Raw genomic sequence first — 17,766 nt, forward strand, 5'->3', positions numbered from 1 at the left:
AATTGCACTATTTTTACCACAAACCACTGTTATATGCTTTACTTGCTAAGCCCGGCAAATATTCGCCTAGGAAAGCTCATCACTTTGATCACATCTCACAATTTACTTATTACATTGACTATATCAAAAGGTACTGAAAATATGGCCGCTGACACATTATCAAGTATGCATGTCAATGCCATAATATCTGTCCACGATATGGATGTTCATCAGATCGCTAGGGACCAGGAGAGCAATGAACAAATTAAACAACTTACGATGATCTCTCAATTTCAGCTTTCAAGAAATTCCCTTGCCTCCCTCAAACGATTTTATTTGGGGCGATACTATGTCTAGACACAAACGTTCATACATACCTCTCCAACGCAGATGAGCAGTTTTTTGTTGTAAATTACACAATTTATCACATCAAAGTGTCTAAGCAGCATAGAAATTGGTGGTGTCAGGTTTCATAGAGACCACTATTAACAAAGACGTACGAATTGTATCCCTTGCCAGAAATCCAAAGTCACTCAACATATTAAAAGCTCCCCTAGCAAGGTTGCCTATTCCTAAGGCCCGTTTTAAACATGTTCACATCGACATAGTGGGTCCATTACCACCTTCAAAGAACTTTACATATCTACTCATTTGCATTGACAGATTCTTACCCACCACTGACATCTCTGCTGCTGAGACTGTCACCACAACACTATGTTCGGCTGGAACATTTCATAGTGATCACCACTTCAGCGAGCACGTGTATGAAGAACGCATAGGTACATGACGTCATGATGCGACCACACACATATATATAAAACAAAATTAACTATGTTACGCTCCCTCACATAGAAATACAGTTAAAAGGCTGGAACATTCGAGAAGGCCTGTAGTTAAAGATTTGCTTAAATCAAGTTAGTTTCCTCTTCGACTTCTCAAGGACAACACATGCTCAGAAAAACTTCGTCACCGGGAGGCAAAAACACCATCCTGATATTACACGCAATGCACATGAACTTTAATTCTCATCATGGGAAGTTACCACATTGAACGAGAATTTAAATCTTCCTTTAAACAATTTTATTTCGAACTACTGTTCTTACGGTATGAACACACACACACACACACACATTCGTTTATATGAATTATGAAATGTTTTCTCAGAAAATAGCCGCATTAACTTTAAGTCCACATGTGGCACTCTGATCATTAAAAATCAGTAATTTCAAGCATCGTGCTAATCTAAAAAAAAAAAAAAATCCCCACTTCACTAATTCTTCCTTATAAACATTCAACACAAGGAAACACTTATGTTGGAACAATTTAAATTAAAATTCCTAACACATAAATAAATGTTTATTTCATGCTGATACAGTGATTTCGTATTCTTTGTTGAGTGTCGTTATTTTCCGGATTTCATTTTCATTTTTTTATGTAAGGATGTAGATTGGTGAAACCTTTCTATTAATCGGCGATCCCATTAAATTTACTTTTAGTGATCCCACAGACCCACTCCTACTCTCAACTTCAATGAAATTGCGACACACGCAACTACGGTCCTAAAAATTGATAAATCTCGATTATAAATTAGTTATCCTACCAAACCATATCCCGATACTGGCAACAATGTCAGGATAAGCAGAAAATGGTTTGGTTTATTTTTAATTTTTCCTTCTCTTAGACTAATTGCATAACTAAGACTTCATAATCTAGTCTTCCCTACTATTTTTTTAAATGGGAATCGCTCTAGACAAGATATGAAGCCACCTGATGTAAGAAACTAAAAAAAAAAAATAAATAAAAAATAGGTAATCATGAAGAAAGGCATGTTCGTCTAAGGGGTGTAACTCTTTTACTAAGAACATTTGAATAAATGTCAGAAAAAAAATGCTTAAAAAAAAATAAAATAAAATTATCAATTATATTTACTTTAAAAAAAAAATTTTTTTATATTAAGTAAAGTAGCTGAAAAAACAAAAAAAAAATTTGTGTGAAATAGATAATTTTTTTTATTTTTTTTATTTATTTTTTTATTTTTTTTACATTTACTCAAATGTTTTTAGTAAAAGTAGAATTACGTCCCTTAGATGTACTGGTTTTTCTTTATGATTGCCAAAAAATATTACTCCAAGATCAAAAACTGACCAACGCTAATCTTTAATACATACAAAAATACAGGAAACCGCAATTCTCTCCCTCCCCCTTTATCAGGAACATCGCTTATGGAATGTGAGGACTAAATGGAAATATAAGGAAAACTAGAATTACAAGGATGTCAAAAGTATACCCAAGGTCCATTTTATTTAATCCGTAGCTGGATGGAGAATATATGGATTCATACCTCTCAAAGATTATGAGTGAACTTGATGCAGTAGCCCTAACCGAACTCAAACCCAAAAAATACCGAAATCAAAGTTTGCACTTATAACCATTACATTATGTCATTTTCATTATATATGTATACATCCACACATAATTTGAAATTTAAAAATCACACATATATCAATATACAATTTGAAATTTAAAAAAACCACACATACATCAATAATTTGAAATATAAATTTCATACAAACGTCCATAATTTTAAACTTCATAATGATATTTATGATCATAATTTGATATTTAGTAATCACATATACATCCATAATTTGGAGAGAACTTGAATGCCTACTAGACACTATCCTAAAGTATCTAAGGTTTTTCTGTACAGGAGTTTGTCAGGACAACCTGACATGAGAATACTTTACCTAAAAGTAAACTCTGAATAAATAATCAAAATCATATCGTATTCGGGGCCCAAATAAGATCTCCTCTGGCTTTTATGAGAAATGGTGTATCTTCTCCAAGTGATGTTACCTCAAGTAGTAACACAAAACTGGAATTTAGTAAGACCTAGAGACTACAAGAAAGACATGTTATAACATTAAAATGGTTAATTGAGGAGAGGAAAATTAATATCCTTAACTTCTTTACTAACTCTGTGTTTGAGAAATAAAGAACTTTAATGGAGCATTCGTATATTTATTTAATCTCATATAGAGTTCGAGTGTTAACCCCAGGACCCCCCACCCCACCCCTGCGGTCCTGCATATGATCTTAAACTATATCCAGTGATGAGGCCCCAGCTTGCAGGCTTTGGGGAGTGTGGAGCCACCCTTTAATTACCATTGCTCCCAGGTCCACTCTGACCCGGAGTGGTAGTACCTGTAAGGGTCCCAACTATGGGTTAAAAAGAAACTGACTTGAAAACAAATATATTCCATTAAAAAATTTTTCTTAAATCTTTGGATTCAGCATTAGATAACCTGAAAAGGGTTGATATGCCGTAAAACAACCAACCAACCAACCCACCCCTGCTTGATTTCTGAAAACTTTTACTGAAAGAAAATGAAATTTTAAATTCATCCAAATGAGTTGTATCGATTACTCTTCGTTTTTTGTTCATTGAAAACGTCTTAACCGACCAACAACTGAGCGCACATTTATTAGTGTTGATTGCCTTGTTTTTGGTTGTTTTGTTTGTTTGTTTTTTGTCTTTTTTACATTTAGACCTTATGTTTTCACTTGAAAATCTTTTCCATATTTGACGTTTTTCCAAATAAAGCAATTGAAAAACAAATGCATTTGTTTTTAAATAATACATTGTGCATTTGTTTTTCAACTGTTTAATTTGGGAAATTTTTCGCAGTTACAAAAGAAAAAAAAACATGACTGCCATCTCATTTTAGGTGTGTAACTTTGTCGCATTCCATTATTATGATGTACTGGTTCTATCAAAATAATTTGGCTTGGTCGCTTTGTTTTGTAACATATAAACCCTAATCTATTCATTTTGATAAGTGTGTGCAGTCACACACACACACACACACACACACACACACACTAGCTCGCAAATAAACGAACCTTTATTCATTTCAATTTTCCCCCGCGCATTTTGCACAAAAAATAGGTTTTGTCAGCAACGGCACAATTTCAAATACGCCCACACACTTTTCTCAAAACAACAAAAGTAAAATCAACATATTTTTGGCGGACGTAGTTGAAGACAGCATCATGTGACACAAGTAATCAATGAGAAGATTGTCTTTTTAACGCTTTTCCAAAAGCCAAAATATCAGCAGGAGCAATCGTGTTCTGGAGTCGGCCAAAAATGTATAAAACGCATCAAACATTCTTCTATGGAGAGAGTTCAGCCCTTTTCCTTTCTTCTCGCTTCGACGACACGAAAATATGCCTCTCATGTTTACAACATCGCCGCTGCCAACACCGCCAACACCATGATACACACGCCACGCAGACACTAAAAAAAATCACTTATGCACATTTTCTAAATTAATAACAACAAATCACTTTCCTCACGAATTACTTTCCTCATGGGACTTTTTAAGTAAGGAGAACTTCGCCAGATAAACACAAACTTTAAAATAATCTTATTACTTTTACACAGGACTTTGGCCTTCTAAGCTCATTAATTCCACGAAAGACTTTCATCTAACATTTCAATCATAATGACTTTGAAAGAACTTTAACCAAACCTTTGTTTATTCACTTTGTTTTTGTTGAAAAATAAATGCGGTGCAATTTAAATCAGAAGAAGGAGTCGTTTTGTTTCATTCTTTTTTTTATTATTATTTTGTTTGGGGCAAAGAGATTTAATTTTACTTGAACTTCTGCAACTCTACAAAGTGTTTACGTTCAATCTCCTTATTGTCTACAGATTTTTGTTCCTGCTGTAAATGTACGTTTTGCATATGAATAGTTTGTAGACTTTTTTGTTTTTTGTTTTAGAGGCAGATATTTCGTAAGCATATCGTCTGTAAATGATAGATTCTATTTGACCTATACATAGGACCTTGACAGATATTCAAGGTCAAGGTGAACTTGTGAGTAATGACAACTAAAAGGTTACTCCATGTTCCTCGAAGATTGAAAATAGTCACCTCAGCATTGAATGTAGTTTAAATTTCATACCCAGAACTTATTAAGTAATCTATATATCTATAAAAGTGTGTGTGTGTGTGTGTGTGTGTGTGTGTGTGTGTGTGTGTGTGTGTGTGTGTGTAACTTTCAACCTATATACTCAATGAATTTTTGATCTACACACCTGAAATTTGATACATCGGGTATTCAGACATGTGGAAAATTTTTAATTGGTTTCCATTCGTAAAAAAAAAAAAAAAAAGGCTGCTAAGAAGTAAATAAAAATTGAAAAACTGGTATTGGGGGGGGGATCTTCAGATTTTTATCTGTTTTTCAACTGTTTCACGACTGTACATGTGCAAATCGTTCACATGACAGCTTCCTTATGTTAAGAATAAGTAGGTTTGAAAACACTTTTTTGAAGTTGTGGCAAGCTGGCCTAATTGTTATCGTACTTGACTCACTTAAGGTTTTGGTTTCTATCTCAGCTCGAATATATATTTTTTTTTTTAATTACAAGAAGTGAACCGTTTAGAAAGAAAGCATAATACTCGCATGCACAGGTCTCTGTTTCTTTCCATTTTTTTTTTTTTTTGTTTTGTAGGAATTTCATGTTCCATTTAATACCGGCAATGCTGGGTATATCTGCTAGTATGTCTATAATTAACTTGCATCTAAAGCATTTTTTTTTTTTTTTTCTTTTTTTTTTACTAATAAATGAATGTTCACCCGTCAGGACGATGAGGAAAATCTGATCATCCTAGAGTGATGAGGAATGATGCGTGCTGAATTGTGAAGCAGAGATTGCACAGTCCCTGACCACTCCTCTCCTAAGTTGGCACTGCTTCATTCCAGTGGCAAGAAGAAGTCCAGGACGACTGAAAACAATGCTGAGATACGTGGAGAGCACATACAGCACTTGGTATTCCCAAATGGTTACCCATTTTAGTACTGACCAAGTTCAACATTGCTTAATTTCTGTGATATAATCTTAACCAGTGTGTCAATGTGATTATGTCGTATGCTCGTGATTGTTTCCCTGTCGTATGGCGCCTCATAATAACGGTTGGAGGGGGGAAGGTAGTATAGTGCTGTTCACCTCTAGGGACCAGTGTTGATCGCCATGGAAGAACAACAACAAGCAGAACAAATATTTCCACTTATATTTTTATCACACTTAAATTTGAATTCATTTCATTAACTATCCGTTGATTTCTGATTATAGGTATTATGATGATGAAGTTGAAGTCACCCCACCCCTGCATCTAACAGAACTTTGCATGATGGTCATCCTCTATCAAGTTTTACAGCCATTACTATTTTCTCACTTCAAACTCTTTTACATCACAGGCAAGGAGAAGTCCAGCATGACTGAAAACAATGCCAAGAAAAGTGGAAAGGGCATACAGCACTTGGTATTTCCAAATGGTCCTCCATTTTAGTACTGAAAGGTTCAACATTGCTTAACTTTGGTGATCTAATGGAAACCAGTGTGTCAATGTGGTCATGCCATATATTGCTATTTCGAAAAAGCCATCATTCGCCCATGCATGGAGTATTATTGCTACATCTGGGCTGGTGCGTCTACCTCTGGTCCCTCGCTCTTAGGCAGGATTCAAACAAGAGTCTCCAACCTAATAGATTCCGCACTATCAACCAAACTCCAATCCCTGTCCCATCACCGCAACATTGCATCCCTATGCTTGTTTTACAAGTATTTTAATGGAATGTGCTCCAAACTCAAGGCACTTTGTATGTGAAATAGTAGAGTGCTCAGAGCTCATAACCTAACCAAACTATGACACGTACTAACATTGAGTATTTAAAAAAAAAAAAAAGAAGAAAACAACATCCGATTGTCAAAGTGTAAGAATGGGGTCATGGAGTGCACGAAAACAAAAAGGAGTGAAAATAATGATCAACCGAAGCGGCATTCACCCTAAGGCCGGTTGAACCGGCTTCCTCCAAAGGAGGAAGTTTCATGGGAGTATGAAATTACAAGCGGGGCCCCAGTCGCATGTATATCCTCCGTCAGGAAAGATGACATGTTAGGTTTTTGCAGCTTTTGCAGAGAGGTATTGACGTCCTCCTACATTTAGCGCCTGGTATTCCCAAATGGTCACTCATCTGGTAGTGAGCAGGCTCAACTTTGCTTAACTTCGGTGATCTAGCGCGAAATGGTGTGTCAACGTGATTATGCTAGATAGATAGATATAGATAGATAGATAGATAGATAGATAGATAGATAGATAGATAGATAGATAGATAGATAGATAGATAAAATTAAAAAGCGATCAGGTTGCGACATGAAACCACATGCATAAATGAAAAAGGAGAGAAAGAAATTATGATCTCTCTCTCTCTCTCTCTCTCTCTCTCTCTCTCTCTCTCTCTCTCTCTCTCTTTCTCTCTCTCTCTCTCTCTGGAACAGAAAAAAAAATGTGTATGTCTCGCACTCTTTGTTTATCCTTAAATCCACTATATGCTAGTCAATATAAGGCCAAAATACCCATCCGGAAAAAAAAATGCAACATTTTCTTTTTGTATGTAGTTGGACCTACTACTATACATCATGCTAAAAGTTGGACAAGATTTGAGCATGGGAAAGTTTCAAATTCCGAAGTTAAACATTTTCGTCACACAGATCATTCCATTTAATTTTGTATCATCGGGTTATTCCTACACTGCAAATCTTCAACGTATACGGCCTACAAAAATGTTTGGTTACGCAACAAAAATTTAATTAACGAATCAAGCAAATGATCTATTACTTGACAGAAATAGAAAAACTGCCTTCCTAGTTCCTGTTGTTTTTTGGCTAGTGGAGTTTTGAATTGGTATCAAACAAATGTTTTCGTGTGTTAATCGTTGAAATAGTAGCAGTTATGTTAAACGGTGATCAAGAGGTTCTGAAGGTTAAATTACTAAGTGTTGAAAGGGTTAAACAAAAGTTGAAATAAAATGCGTGTAAAAAAAAAATGTAAAAAGGGGTGTGAAAAGGTGTTGAAAGAGTAGTTAAATAAGAGATAAAATTAAAAGGTTATACAAGTGTTGAAATTAAATAAGTGTTAATGAACGTGTTGAATTAAATGAAAGTTATTAAATGCTTTGAAATAAAATTAGTGTTGAACAATTATAGAATTATAAGATAAATGATATGTATCCAAATAAAAAAAGTGTTGAAAATAAAGGTTTTGATAAGTACGTGTTCAAATAAAATAAGTGTTAAAAATAAAGGTTTTAATAAGTATGTGTTTAAAAAAAATAAGTGTTAAAAATAAAGGTTTTAATAAGTATGTGTTTAAAAAAAATAAGTGTTAAAAATAAAGGTTTTAATAAGTATGTGTTTAAAAAAAATAAGTGTTAAAAATAAAGGTTTTAATAAGTATGTGTTTAAAAAAAATAAGTGTTAAAAATAAAGGTTTTAATAAGTATGTGTTCAAATAAAATTAGTGTTAAAAATAAAGGTTTTAATAAGTATGTGTTTAAAAAAAATAAGTGTTAAAAATAAAGGTTTTAATAAGTATGTGTTTAAAATAAATAAGTGTTAAAAATAAAGGTTTTAATAAGTATGTGTTCAAATAAAATAAGTGTTAAAAATAAAGGTTTTAATAAGTATGTGTTCAAATAAAAAAGTGTTAAAAATAAAGGTTTTGATAAGTATGTGTTCAAATAAAATAAAAATAAGTGTTGAAAATAAAGCATGAAACTAATGAGGGTTAAAATAAAGAAATGTTGAAATGAAAGATTTAAATAATAATTCTTAATTTAAATATGCAAACTATTAAGCGTATAAATGAAAGGTTTAAATCGGTAAGTGTTAAAATGAGTGTTACAATTAAAGTTTTAAATAATAAGTGTTAAATAAGTGTTTAAATAAATAAGAATTACATAAGTTTTGAAGTGAAAATAAGTGTTGAAATAAATATTAAGATGAATTTTTTTAAATAAGTGTGCAAATTTAAGAATTTAATGAGTAAATACTAAAATAAACAATTCTTTGAAATGAAAGGATCAAATAAGTAAGTGTCATATAAGTGTTTAAAATAAATAAGTGTATAACTGTAAGAATTACATTAGTACTAGTAAGTGTTGAAATTAAATGTTTAAATAAGTATTTAAATAATAATAAATGTGTAAATGTAAGAATTAAATAAATATTACAATAGACAATTGTTGAAATGAAAGAATTACAGTTAATTATTTAAAAAAAAAAAGTGCTGAAATAAAGGTTTTACATAAGTAAGTGCTAAATAAGTGTTTAAATAAATGTATAAATTTAATAAGTAAATCTTAAAATAAATAAGTTTTGAAATGAAAGGTTTTAAATAGGTATTAAAGAAAGTGTTGAAATAAAAACGTTAAATAAATAAGTTCTAAATAAGTGTTTAAATAAATTTGTAAATTTAAGAATTAAATAAGTAAATGTTAAATAAATGTCAAAATTAAATAAGTGTTTTAAAAAAAGTGGGTACTCATGCACTTATTGATCCGTGCTGAAATAATAACGTTATTATTTAAAAAGCCATTCTTAACATTGGGGGGAGGGAGGGTGTTTTGTACCTATTCTGTACTTTAACCTTGCAATTGAATAAAAAAAAAAAACATATCATAAAACTTTAATTAAACTTGGAAATATGATTTAAAAAATAGCGCGGATCAGTAAAGTGCATTAGCACCAAAAAGTATTTAAATGAAAGGTTTAAATAAGTGTTTAAATGAAAGTTTTAAATAAGTACTAAATAAGTGTTTAAATAAATTTGTAAATTTAAGAATTGTATGAGTGAATGTTAAAATAAATAAATCTTGAAATGAAGAATTAAAAAAGCAAGTGTTAAAAAAAGTGTTAAAATGAAAGGTTTAAATAAATGCTTAAATGAAAGTTTTAAATAGGTGTTAAATAAATGTTTAAATAAGTATGTAAATATAGTAATTAAACGGTACTCATGCAGAGAGTGATCCGTGCTGAAATAATAACGTTATTATTTAAAAAGCCATTCCTAACATGGGGAGGGGAAGGTGTTTTTTACCTATTCTGTACTTTAACCTTACAATTTATATATATATATCTATAAGAGTGAACGTGTCTGTGTATCTGTGTACATTTCCCTATGCAATAACTGTCAATTTTTAGCCTACAGACTCGAAATTTGATATACAGGGTACTGAGATTTGGGAAAATCTATGTGATCGGGTTTCGGCCAGAAATTTGGCTGTTAAGGGGTCAAAGTTCAACGATTTGACGTTTGAGAACTCTACCAAACTCCTCAGCCAATAACAGGTAGTGCTGTATTATATAGTATAATTTTGTCGATAAGGCTGAATTTCGAACAAGATTGCAGCTGAAACATGTTGGCACATATGTAGTCAATAATGTTGGTATAAATAAAGAACTTTACACACACACACACACACACACACACACACACACACACACACACACACATATATATATATTTATTCTACACGCGACTATAAAACGTGATGAAAAAGTGTTTAGAGGGAAAAGGGCAAATTACAAGCGAGAAAATCTGCACCGTCTCAAAAATTCCGACAGAAATCATGTACTCTATTTCTATAATGAGATATGTTCTTCTTTATTATTATTATTTAAAGGTGAAAAAAAAATAAAAATAAATGTTCTTTGTAATATTCTTTGTAATAACATGACCATCTATTTGCCTCTGTATTAATAATGTAGCAGCAAGACCCAGCGTTGCCCGGGATCGAAGTAGGAATACTTCTATGTGCATTTGTACTATTTTCATAAACACCATTTAACTTTCTTTTTTTTATTGCTACCCCATCTATATTTTGTTCCCTTATATAATCATAAGAAAACTGGAATTTTGTAAAACTCTTTTAAGCAGTGTCTTATAGTGGCATCATTTCATTAAAATCGGTTTAAAAATTTTGAGGAGAACTCTGCCCTCATAGCTATCTTATAAGAATACATAGAGATCCGGCAAATTCAGGGTCACGCAGAAATTTGGGACCTCTACTATTCTCTTTCCCCGAGAAATTTATACATGTGAATTACATTTAAGTAATCTATATATCTATAAAAGTGAACGTGTGTGTCTGTGTACATTTCCCTATGCAATAACTCTGTCAATTTTCAGCCTACAGACTCGAAATTTGATATACAGGATACTGAGATTTGGGAAAATCTATGTGATTGGGTTTCGGCCAAAAAATGTTGCGATTAAGGCGTCAAAGTTCAACGATTTGACGTTTGAGAACTCTACCAAATTCCTCCGACAATTTTGGGTCTAAACACTTGAAATTTTTAGATATAGGTTCCTTGGACATGGATCTAACTTAATAACTTGATTTGAGCCCAAAACAAATTTTAAGGGGTCATAATAGGGGTCAAAGTTAAAAAAATTGACCTTTTTTTTGTTTGTTTTTTTTTGGGGGGTTTTTTTTTTTTTTTTTTTTTTTTTGCTCAGCATGCACCTCCAAACACCCGGGCAACGCCGGGCACCCATGCTAGTTGAATAAAAAAAAATATATATATAACTTTAATTAAACGTGAAAATACGCTTTAAAAAAATAGCGCAGGCAGATCACTCTCTGCATTAGCACCAATTAAACAAATAAATGTTGCATAAGTGTTGAAATGAAAGGATTAAATAAGTAATTGTTAAAATTGGTACCAGTGCAGAGAGTGATCCGGACGTAAATAATAACGTTATTATTTAAAAATCCATTCTTAACATGGGGAGGGTGTTTTGTACCTATTTTATACTTCAACCTTACAATTGAATACAAAAAATATATCATAAAACTTTAATTAAACTTGGAAATACGATTTAAAAAATAGCGCGGATCACTCTCTGCACTAGCACCGTTAAAATAAGTATTGAAATTAACGGTTTTAAAAAAGTATGAGCTAAAACAAGTGTTGAACTTAAATATCTAAAATAACTTTAATAAAATTACTTAAATAAATATGTGCTGAAATGGTAAATATATAAGAATCGAAATGATTGGGTTAAAAAAAATAGTTTTTAAAATCAATTATGAAGTGTCTTCAATAAGTTTCCAGACTTTTTTTGTACAGGCATTTAAAAGCGTCATAGACTCGTGCAAATTCAATATGTTATAGCTATGCATCTTATAAGATGACTAACCCATTTTTTATAATTTCAGGTTCAAATAAAAGTCTGGAAACTTATTGAAGGCACCTCGTAAGTGTTGAAATTTTTAAAAATGCTGAAAGGGTAAAATAAATAAGTAGAAATTCTTACACTTAAAAGTTTCGCCATACGTTGGGGGTCACCAAGTTTGATATCTTTGATAAGATCACGGATAGCTTCAATAAGAGACTTCATTTCTGACACAGGGGCAATCACTTGAACCTGCAATGGACAAACACATTCAATTAATTCAGTTTTAAAGTAGAAAAAAAAGCACAAACAAATATCATCTCCTAGCGGTAGTATTTATCCACAAATATGTGGATCCTCATGCACCCTTAAATTGTGGAAAATTGTTTCTACTATTTTATTTTGTCCTTTTCTTTCTCTTTTTTTCTTCCGCCTCCCCCCCCTCTCTCTCTCTCTATGTTTCGTTCTTCCTCCTTCTCTTCTATGTCACGTGATCCCGTTCTGCTCACTGATTGGGCGAGCTTCTCTTTGGGCGCCAAAGTCTTTCACGTGGTGCATTTTTGAAAAGGAAAATGTAGTAGCTATTCAGACATCGCGAAGAAAGGGTTAAATATGTCAATGTTAACCGACATTTTGAATCAAGGTTTCGGGCAAAGAAAAGAGATAAAAAATGTGAACAGTTTCTCTGTCTTGACCAGATATTAAAATAGTTGAAAGTAAAAGAATTGCTGATTCCTCCGGAAGATGAAAAGACCTTTATGTCAAGTTACCTAACATGTGGGAACGAGTCTCAGAAGAATTCAAGACGAAGGAAATTTGTGATAGAACCAGCTTTTCTGTCTTAATCGGACATTAAAACAGTTGAAATATGCGACAAATTTGATGAATTAATTATCCCTGAATAAAAAGGAATACACCAGATAAGTCGCAGAGGTTTCTAGTTACCTGAAGCCATAGTTTCGGATTTCGACTCTGAATTGTGAATTGTATTCAGTGAGGGAAAATTACAAAAGGATTCTCCGTCATGTGATCGCGTACATGAAAATACTACCTGTAAAAAACTATGACTAATGAAGCTAACGAAATTGTGAAAAAAAATAAGGGAAGGACCAATGCCAAGAAGCGGGTGGGGATCCGAGAAGGTCGGTTCTACTCTGAGGCGTCTTTGACTCTACCATTTCACGTTGTTACTGGGAGGAGTGGTGGGAGGCGCTGGCCCTTGGATATATATTGAACATGCCTGGACAGGGGAGGTCATTGGTACATGCCACTTCATTTGAAAGAGTTCTGAGCGGTGCTGACATCATCCGTGTTCTGCGATGTTCTCTGTTTGCCCAGTAGTTTCCTTATATTTGTGTTACGTGACGAGGTAGCACTTGGTGAGCACTTGCCGACGTACATGCACCTTTCCAAATCTGGGCGTGGTATGAGGTATGCTGTGGACGGGGTCCTCTGCGGGATGAGGGCATTGTTGGTTCCTTTCGGAGCTCGTTCAACATCTCGCCAGAGAGTTTCTTCAACTAGCGGCTAACTGACTCCCGAGTTGTGATCGCGAAATAACAATCATTTCACAACCTTTATACCGGCCCCATCTTAGACCATCCAGCCCAACTATGGTCGGAATTAAATTTCCATCAAAATCTAATGGAGAACGGACACTGCTTAAAATGAGGAGACGACGAAGATTGTTGCTAAAAAGGACAGATTAAAAAGGAAATAATACACTTTCTATAAATGGTTGGTTGGTTGGTTGGTTGGTTGGTTGGTTGGTTGTTTTTGTTTTACGGCATATCAACCTTTTTCAGGTTATTTAATGCCGAATCTAGTTATTTTGAGGAACGATTTTTAATGGAGTATATTTATTTTTTAAGTCGGATTCTATTTAACCCATAGTTGGGTCAGAGTGGACCTGGGAGCAATGGCAATTAAAGGGTGGCTCCACACTCCCCAAGGCCCGCAAGGTGGGGCCTCACCATCGGATATAGTTTTAGGTCATATCCAGGACCGTTGTATAAAAGGTTCTTTTTAAAAAAATTTATAAAGGCAAATTTTTTTAAGATATGAGAGTATGGATTGTTTTTATCAAATTACTCTTTAATATTGTTTTCTTTGTAGAATCGATTTCTTACTGTTACAAAATCAGTACATTCAATTAATATGTGTTTGATTGTGAGTGGTGTTCGACAAGGTATACAGATGGGTTGGCTTTCTTTTTTTAGGAGATATTAGTGGGTTAAGTGAGTATGACCTATTTTTATTCTTGTTAATTTGACTTCTTCTTTTCTGTTTAGTTTCGTATTTTGTTCTTGTTTTTTGATTTTTGGCATGGTTTTGTGAAGTTTGTTGTTAGGGTGTTCATTCCAGTAGGTTTGCCATTTCTCTGTTATATATGCGTTGATGCGTCTTTTTAGATCTATGTATGGAATTTCAAAATGTGCATCGATTGGGAGATTTAAGCCGTTTTTATGCTGCTGAATCTGCTAATTCATTACCTTTAATACCGGAATGGCTCGGTATCCAGAAGAAAATGATTTCTTTTTTGCTGTTTAGTTCAGTTAATTTTTGGAGTAATTTTACGATTAGGGGGTTGTCCATCTTTTTATTTTTAATCGGTTTTAGCGTAGATTGGAAGTTTGAAAGGATTATAAATTTGTTTTTTTTATAAAGGATTTATACGAACTTCAGTAAGTGAATCCCCCCCTCTCTCTCTCTCTCTCTCTCTCTCTCTCTCTCTCTCTCTCTCTCTCTCTCTCTCTCTCTCTCTCTCTCTCTTTCTCGCACCTCTACCCTTTCGAAAATGTTATTATACAAGAATTTTGCTCCTAAGCAAGATGGACAACTCTTGGCAGCCGGCAGATTACAGACTTTTTCCTTTCAGGACTTTTTACTAAATAAAAATAATTTCTTTCAAGTTTTTTTTTTTTGTTGTTTTTTGTTTTCTTCCTATTCTTTTCTCTCATGAATGTTTCTTTCTCTTTATCTAAGTTGCAGGTATCAAGATAAGAAGAATTACCTTCCATGGGATATAGTGGATAAAATTTTCTTCAATAATTGAAAATTTTAAGATCTTAAAACTGTTCAAATTTTCAAAATTTGAACAGTTTTGTATACTTTTCGTACGGTTCAAATTTCATTCAAATAAGTGAGAGTTTAGTTTCTCTTAGAGATCTCTTCATAAGAAACACAGAAGAAATAAAGCCGAATGGAACAGTTTTGCATCAATTTTATGTTCCCTTACAAAGATTATAAATCAAGATATAGTAATGTCTATAACCTTATCCTAATTTTAAATCAAAATCAATTACATCATTTTGATTCTGGAAAAGGTATCAAATTTAAGATTTAAGATTAAGGAGTATCAAGAAATTTGAAATTCAAGGTATCTTGCTTAATTGGTGTCTAATAACTAGGGCTGTGACAACAGCATATTCTTTTCATTGTTTTGACTCTTGAGTATATATTCGTTAATATCTTTTGTGTTTTTATATATATATTATATGTGGTTCTCGGTTGATTGACTGTGTCTTACTGTGTCGGGTATATACTTGAGAGTCAAAAGAATGAAAAGAATATTCTGTTGTCAGAGCCCTACTCATGACTATGGATCAGATTAATACGAATCTAAAATATTTGAATTTTCGAATGAGAAACTAAATCCTTTAAAATACTGAAATTTGAGGAGTATAAGCTGAATGATTTAATGTTTTTCAAAATGCTATAAAGTTTTACTTCGATTAAGCACTTTTTTATAACAAAAATTGTTTTTTGTTTATTCTTTGCATATAAAAGTAGCTGAAATACTACTAACTTAATTATATATATATATATATATATATATATGGTCTGCAGTTTAATTTGTTGCTGGCTATCTTGCTCTTGCTTGTTGCTGGATCTCAACATTTTGAACCGAGAGAGAGACAGCTGTCGTACAAAGCTAAGACTCTGTAACATCATCTTTGTATAGATCCTCCCTCAAGTATTCGGGCTCATGGACTTTAAGAGTCTGAGGGAGTGGCACTCGTATGACAAGACGTTGCAATCATCAATCATATATATATATATAAATATAATTATTCCATGGATCGACATAAAATTTTATAAGGAGATATGATATTTTATGTTTTATGTATTAATTTTCAGTATTTTATTAACAATGCTCAATATGTGAGTAGAGCGAGGTAATAAGGTTTGAAAATACATGGCAATTAAGCTACACATAATTTTCCGTGTTTGACGAATCTTTACCAGGATAAAACGCGAAAAATTCAGTGTATATTGTCAAAACTGTCTATATATATATATATATATATATATATATATATATATATATATATATATATATATATATATATATATATATATATATATATAAACAGATCTTATTTTTCTTTTATTAATATTATTTTTTTTCCTTGTACACATGTTTGTGAATTATTCCATGGATTTCTGCCTTTGGATTATTATGGACCATCTTCTTGCAATTACGGGATGTTTTTGGATTTTACTTGTACAAATGGAAATTCTTTTAACTTTCTTGAAGTTTTACATTTGGATTTTACCGTCACTGGATTTTTTATCTTCCACCAGACTATCCATTCATGTGTAATCACCTTTTTCTTTACCATATTCCCTCTGCTTAACTTATTTTGTTTTCAAGTAAGATCTTTGACTTACTTGTTGTCTCATCAAATACTTCTACATGCCAAATCCGATCCCGCATTTTGCTAATTCCTACCCTCTGATGAGAAGGAGAGTATTTCTTCGAAACTCTGCGGATTAAGGACTATCCATTTATCTAGTGTTTCCTTTTCAGATTAAATATGTTTTTAACTCATTTTAAAGTGTTTTTAACATATTTTATTAACTGTTTGCTCATATATATGTGTGTGTGTGTGTGTGTGTGTGTGTGTGTGTTTTATTTTTCCTTCTCTCTGCTCGGTAAGCTAATTTTCAACTAAATATATCTGCTTTCTTTTGCTCCTATTTCTTCATTTATTCAAGAGATGGTAAAAAACACAAGTGTGTTCAAAATTCGAAAAAATGTTATTTTTTGAAGATAGACTTACCTTGATTGCGCTGAGCAAAGTGTTCATTAGATAGGGTTGGATTTCAACTGATGCTGTCATATATTTGTCGGCAACTATCTCGGGGAGAATGTAATCAGACAAAAGAGCAACACCCATGTTGTAGTCATCTGAAAGTCCAAATAAAAGAAATATTAAGGATGCTTCATTCGATTTAAACAGTCTTATGCATATAAAAATAGCTTGAATACTTCATTTGAATTTAGCTAAAATCTTGGAGAAGCTTCCTCAGCCGTGTTTTGTTTGTTTTGTTTTGTTTTGTTTTATGGCATATCAACCACTTTTAGGTCATTTAATGCTGAAACATTAATTGTAATGTGTTAGATGTTGGTCAGTTTTTTGGGGGGGTGTTTGTTGTTTTTTTTTTGGGGGGGGGGTTCTTGTGGAATTCTTTTTTATATTTTGTTGTATATTTTAATCTCTTTCAGGAATTCAATAATTTTTTCTGGATCGATTTTGTTAAATACCTCCTTTAGACTATTCTCCTGTTACAGTCGGGCCCACAGTATATGATGTACTGTGTAGGCCTCCTGACGCATTATACAAATAGATACCTCTTCTCCTTTTCCTCAGTTGTGTTGAGCCTCTAACAACATACCAGGAGGAGAAAAGACTGTAGTTGTGGAGCAGACGGATATAGAATGGGCCCTCTTACTGACATGAGAACACCC

At 32.8% G+C, this 17,766-nt stretch overlaps 1 protein-coding gene across 1 annotated transcript in view; it reads right to left on the reverse strand.

Annotated features, from left to right (window-relative positions):
* Nucleotides 1–17,766, reverse strand: part of LOC145280365 (uncharacterized) — a 171,919-nt gene that overhangs the window by 77,428 nt on the left and 76,725 nt on the right. The window contains exons 14-15 of the mRNA XM_080132136.1: nt 17,078–17,205; nt 12,153–12,263 (exon numbers count right to left, since the gene is read on the reverse strand). Coding sequence (XP_079988262.1) covers nt 12,153–12,263; nt 17,078–17,205 — 239 coding nt within the window. The remainder of the gene's footprint in view (nt 1–12,152; nt 12,264–17,077; nt 17,206–17,766) is intronic.

The sequence above is a fragment of the Euprymna scolopes genome, chromosome 7, assembly GCF_053919585.1.
Source record: "Euprymna scolopes isolate OS-2025 chromosome 7, ASM5391958v1, whole genome shotgun sequence".
NCBI lineage: Eukaryota > Metazoa > Mollusca > Cephalopoda > Sepiida > Sepiolidae > Euprymna > Euprymna scolopes.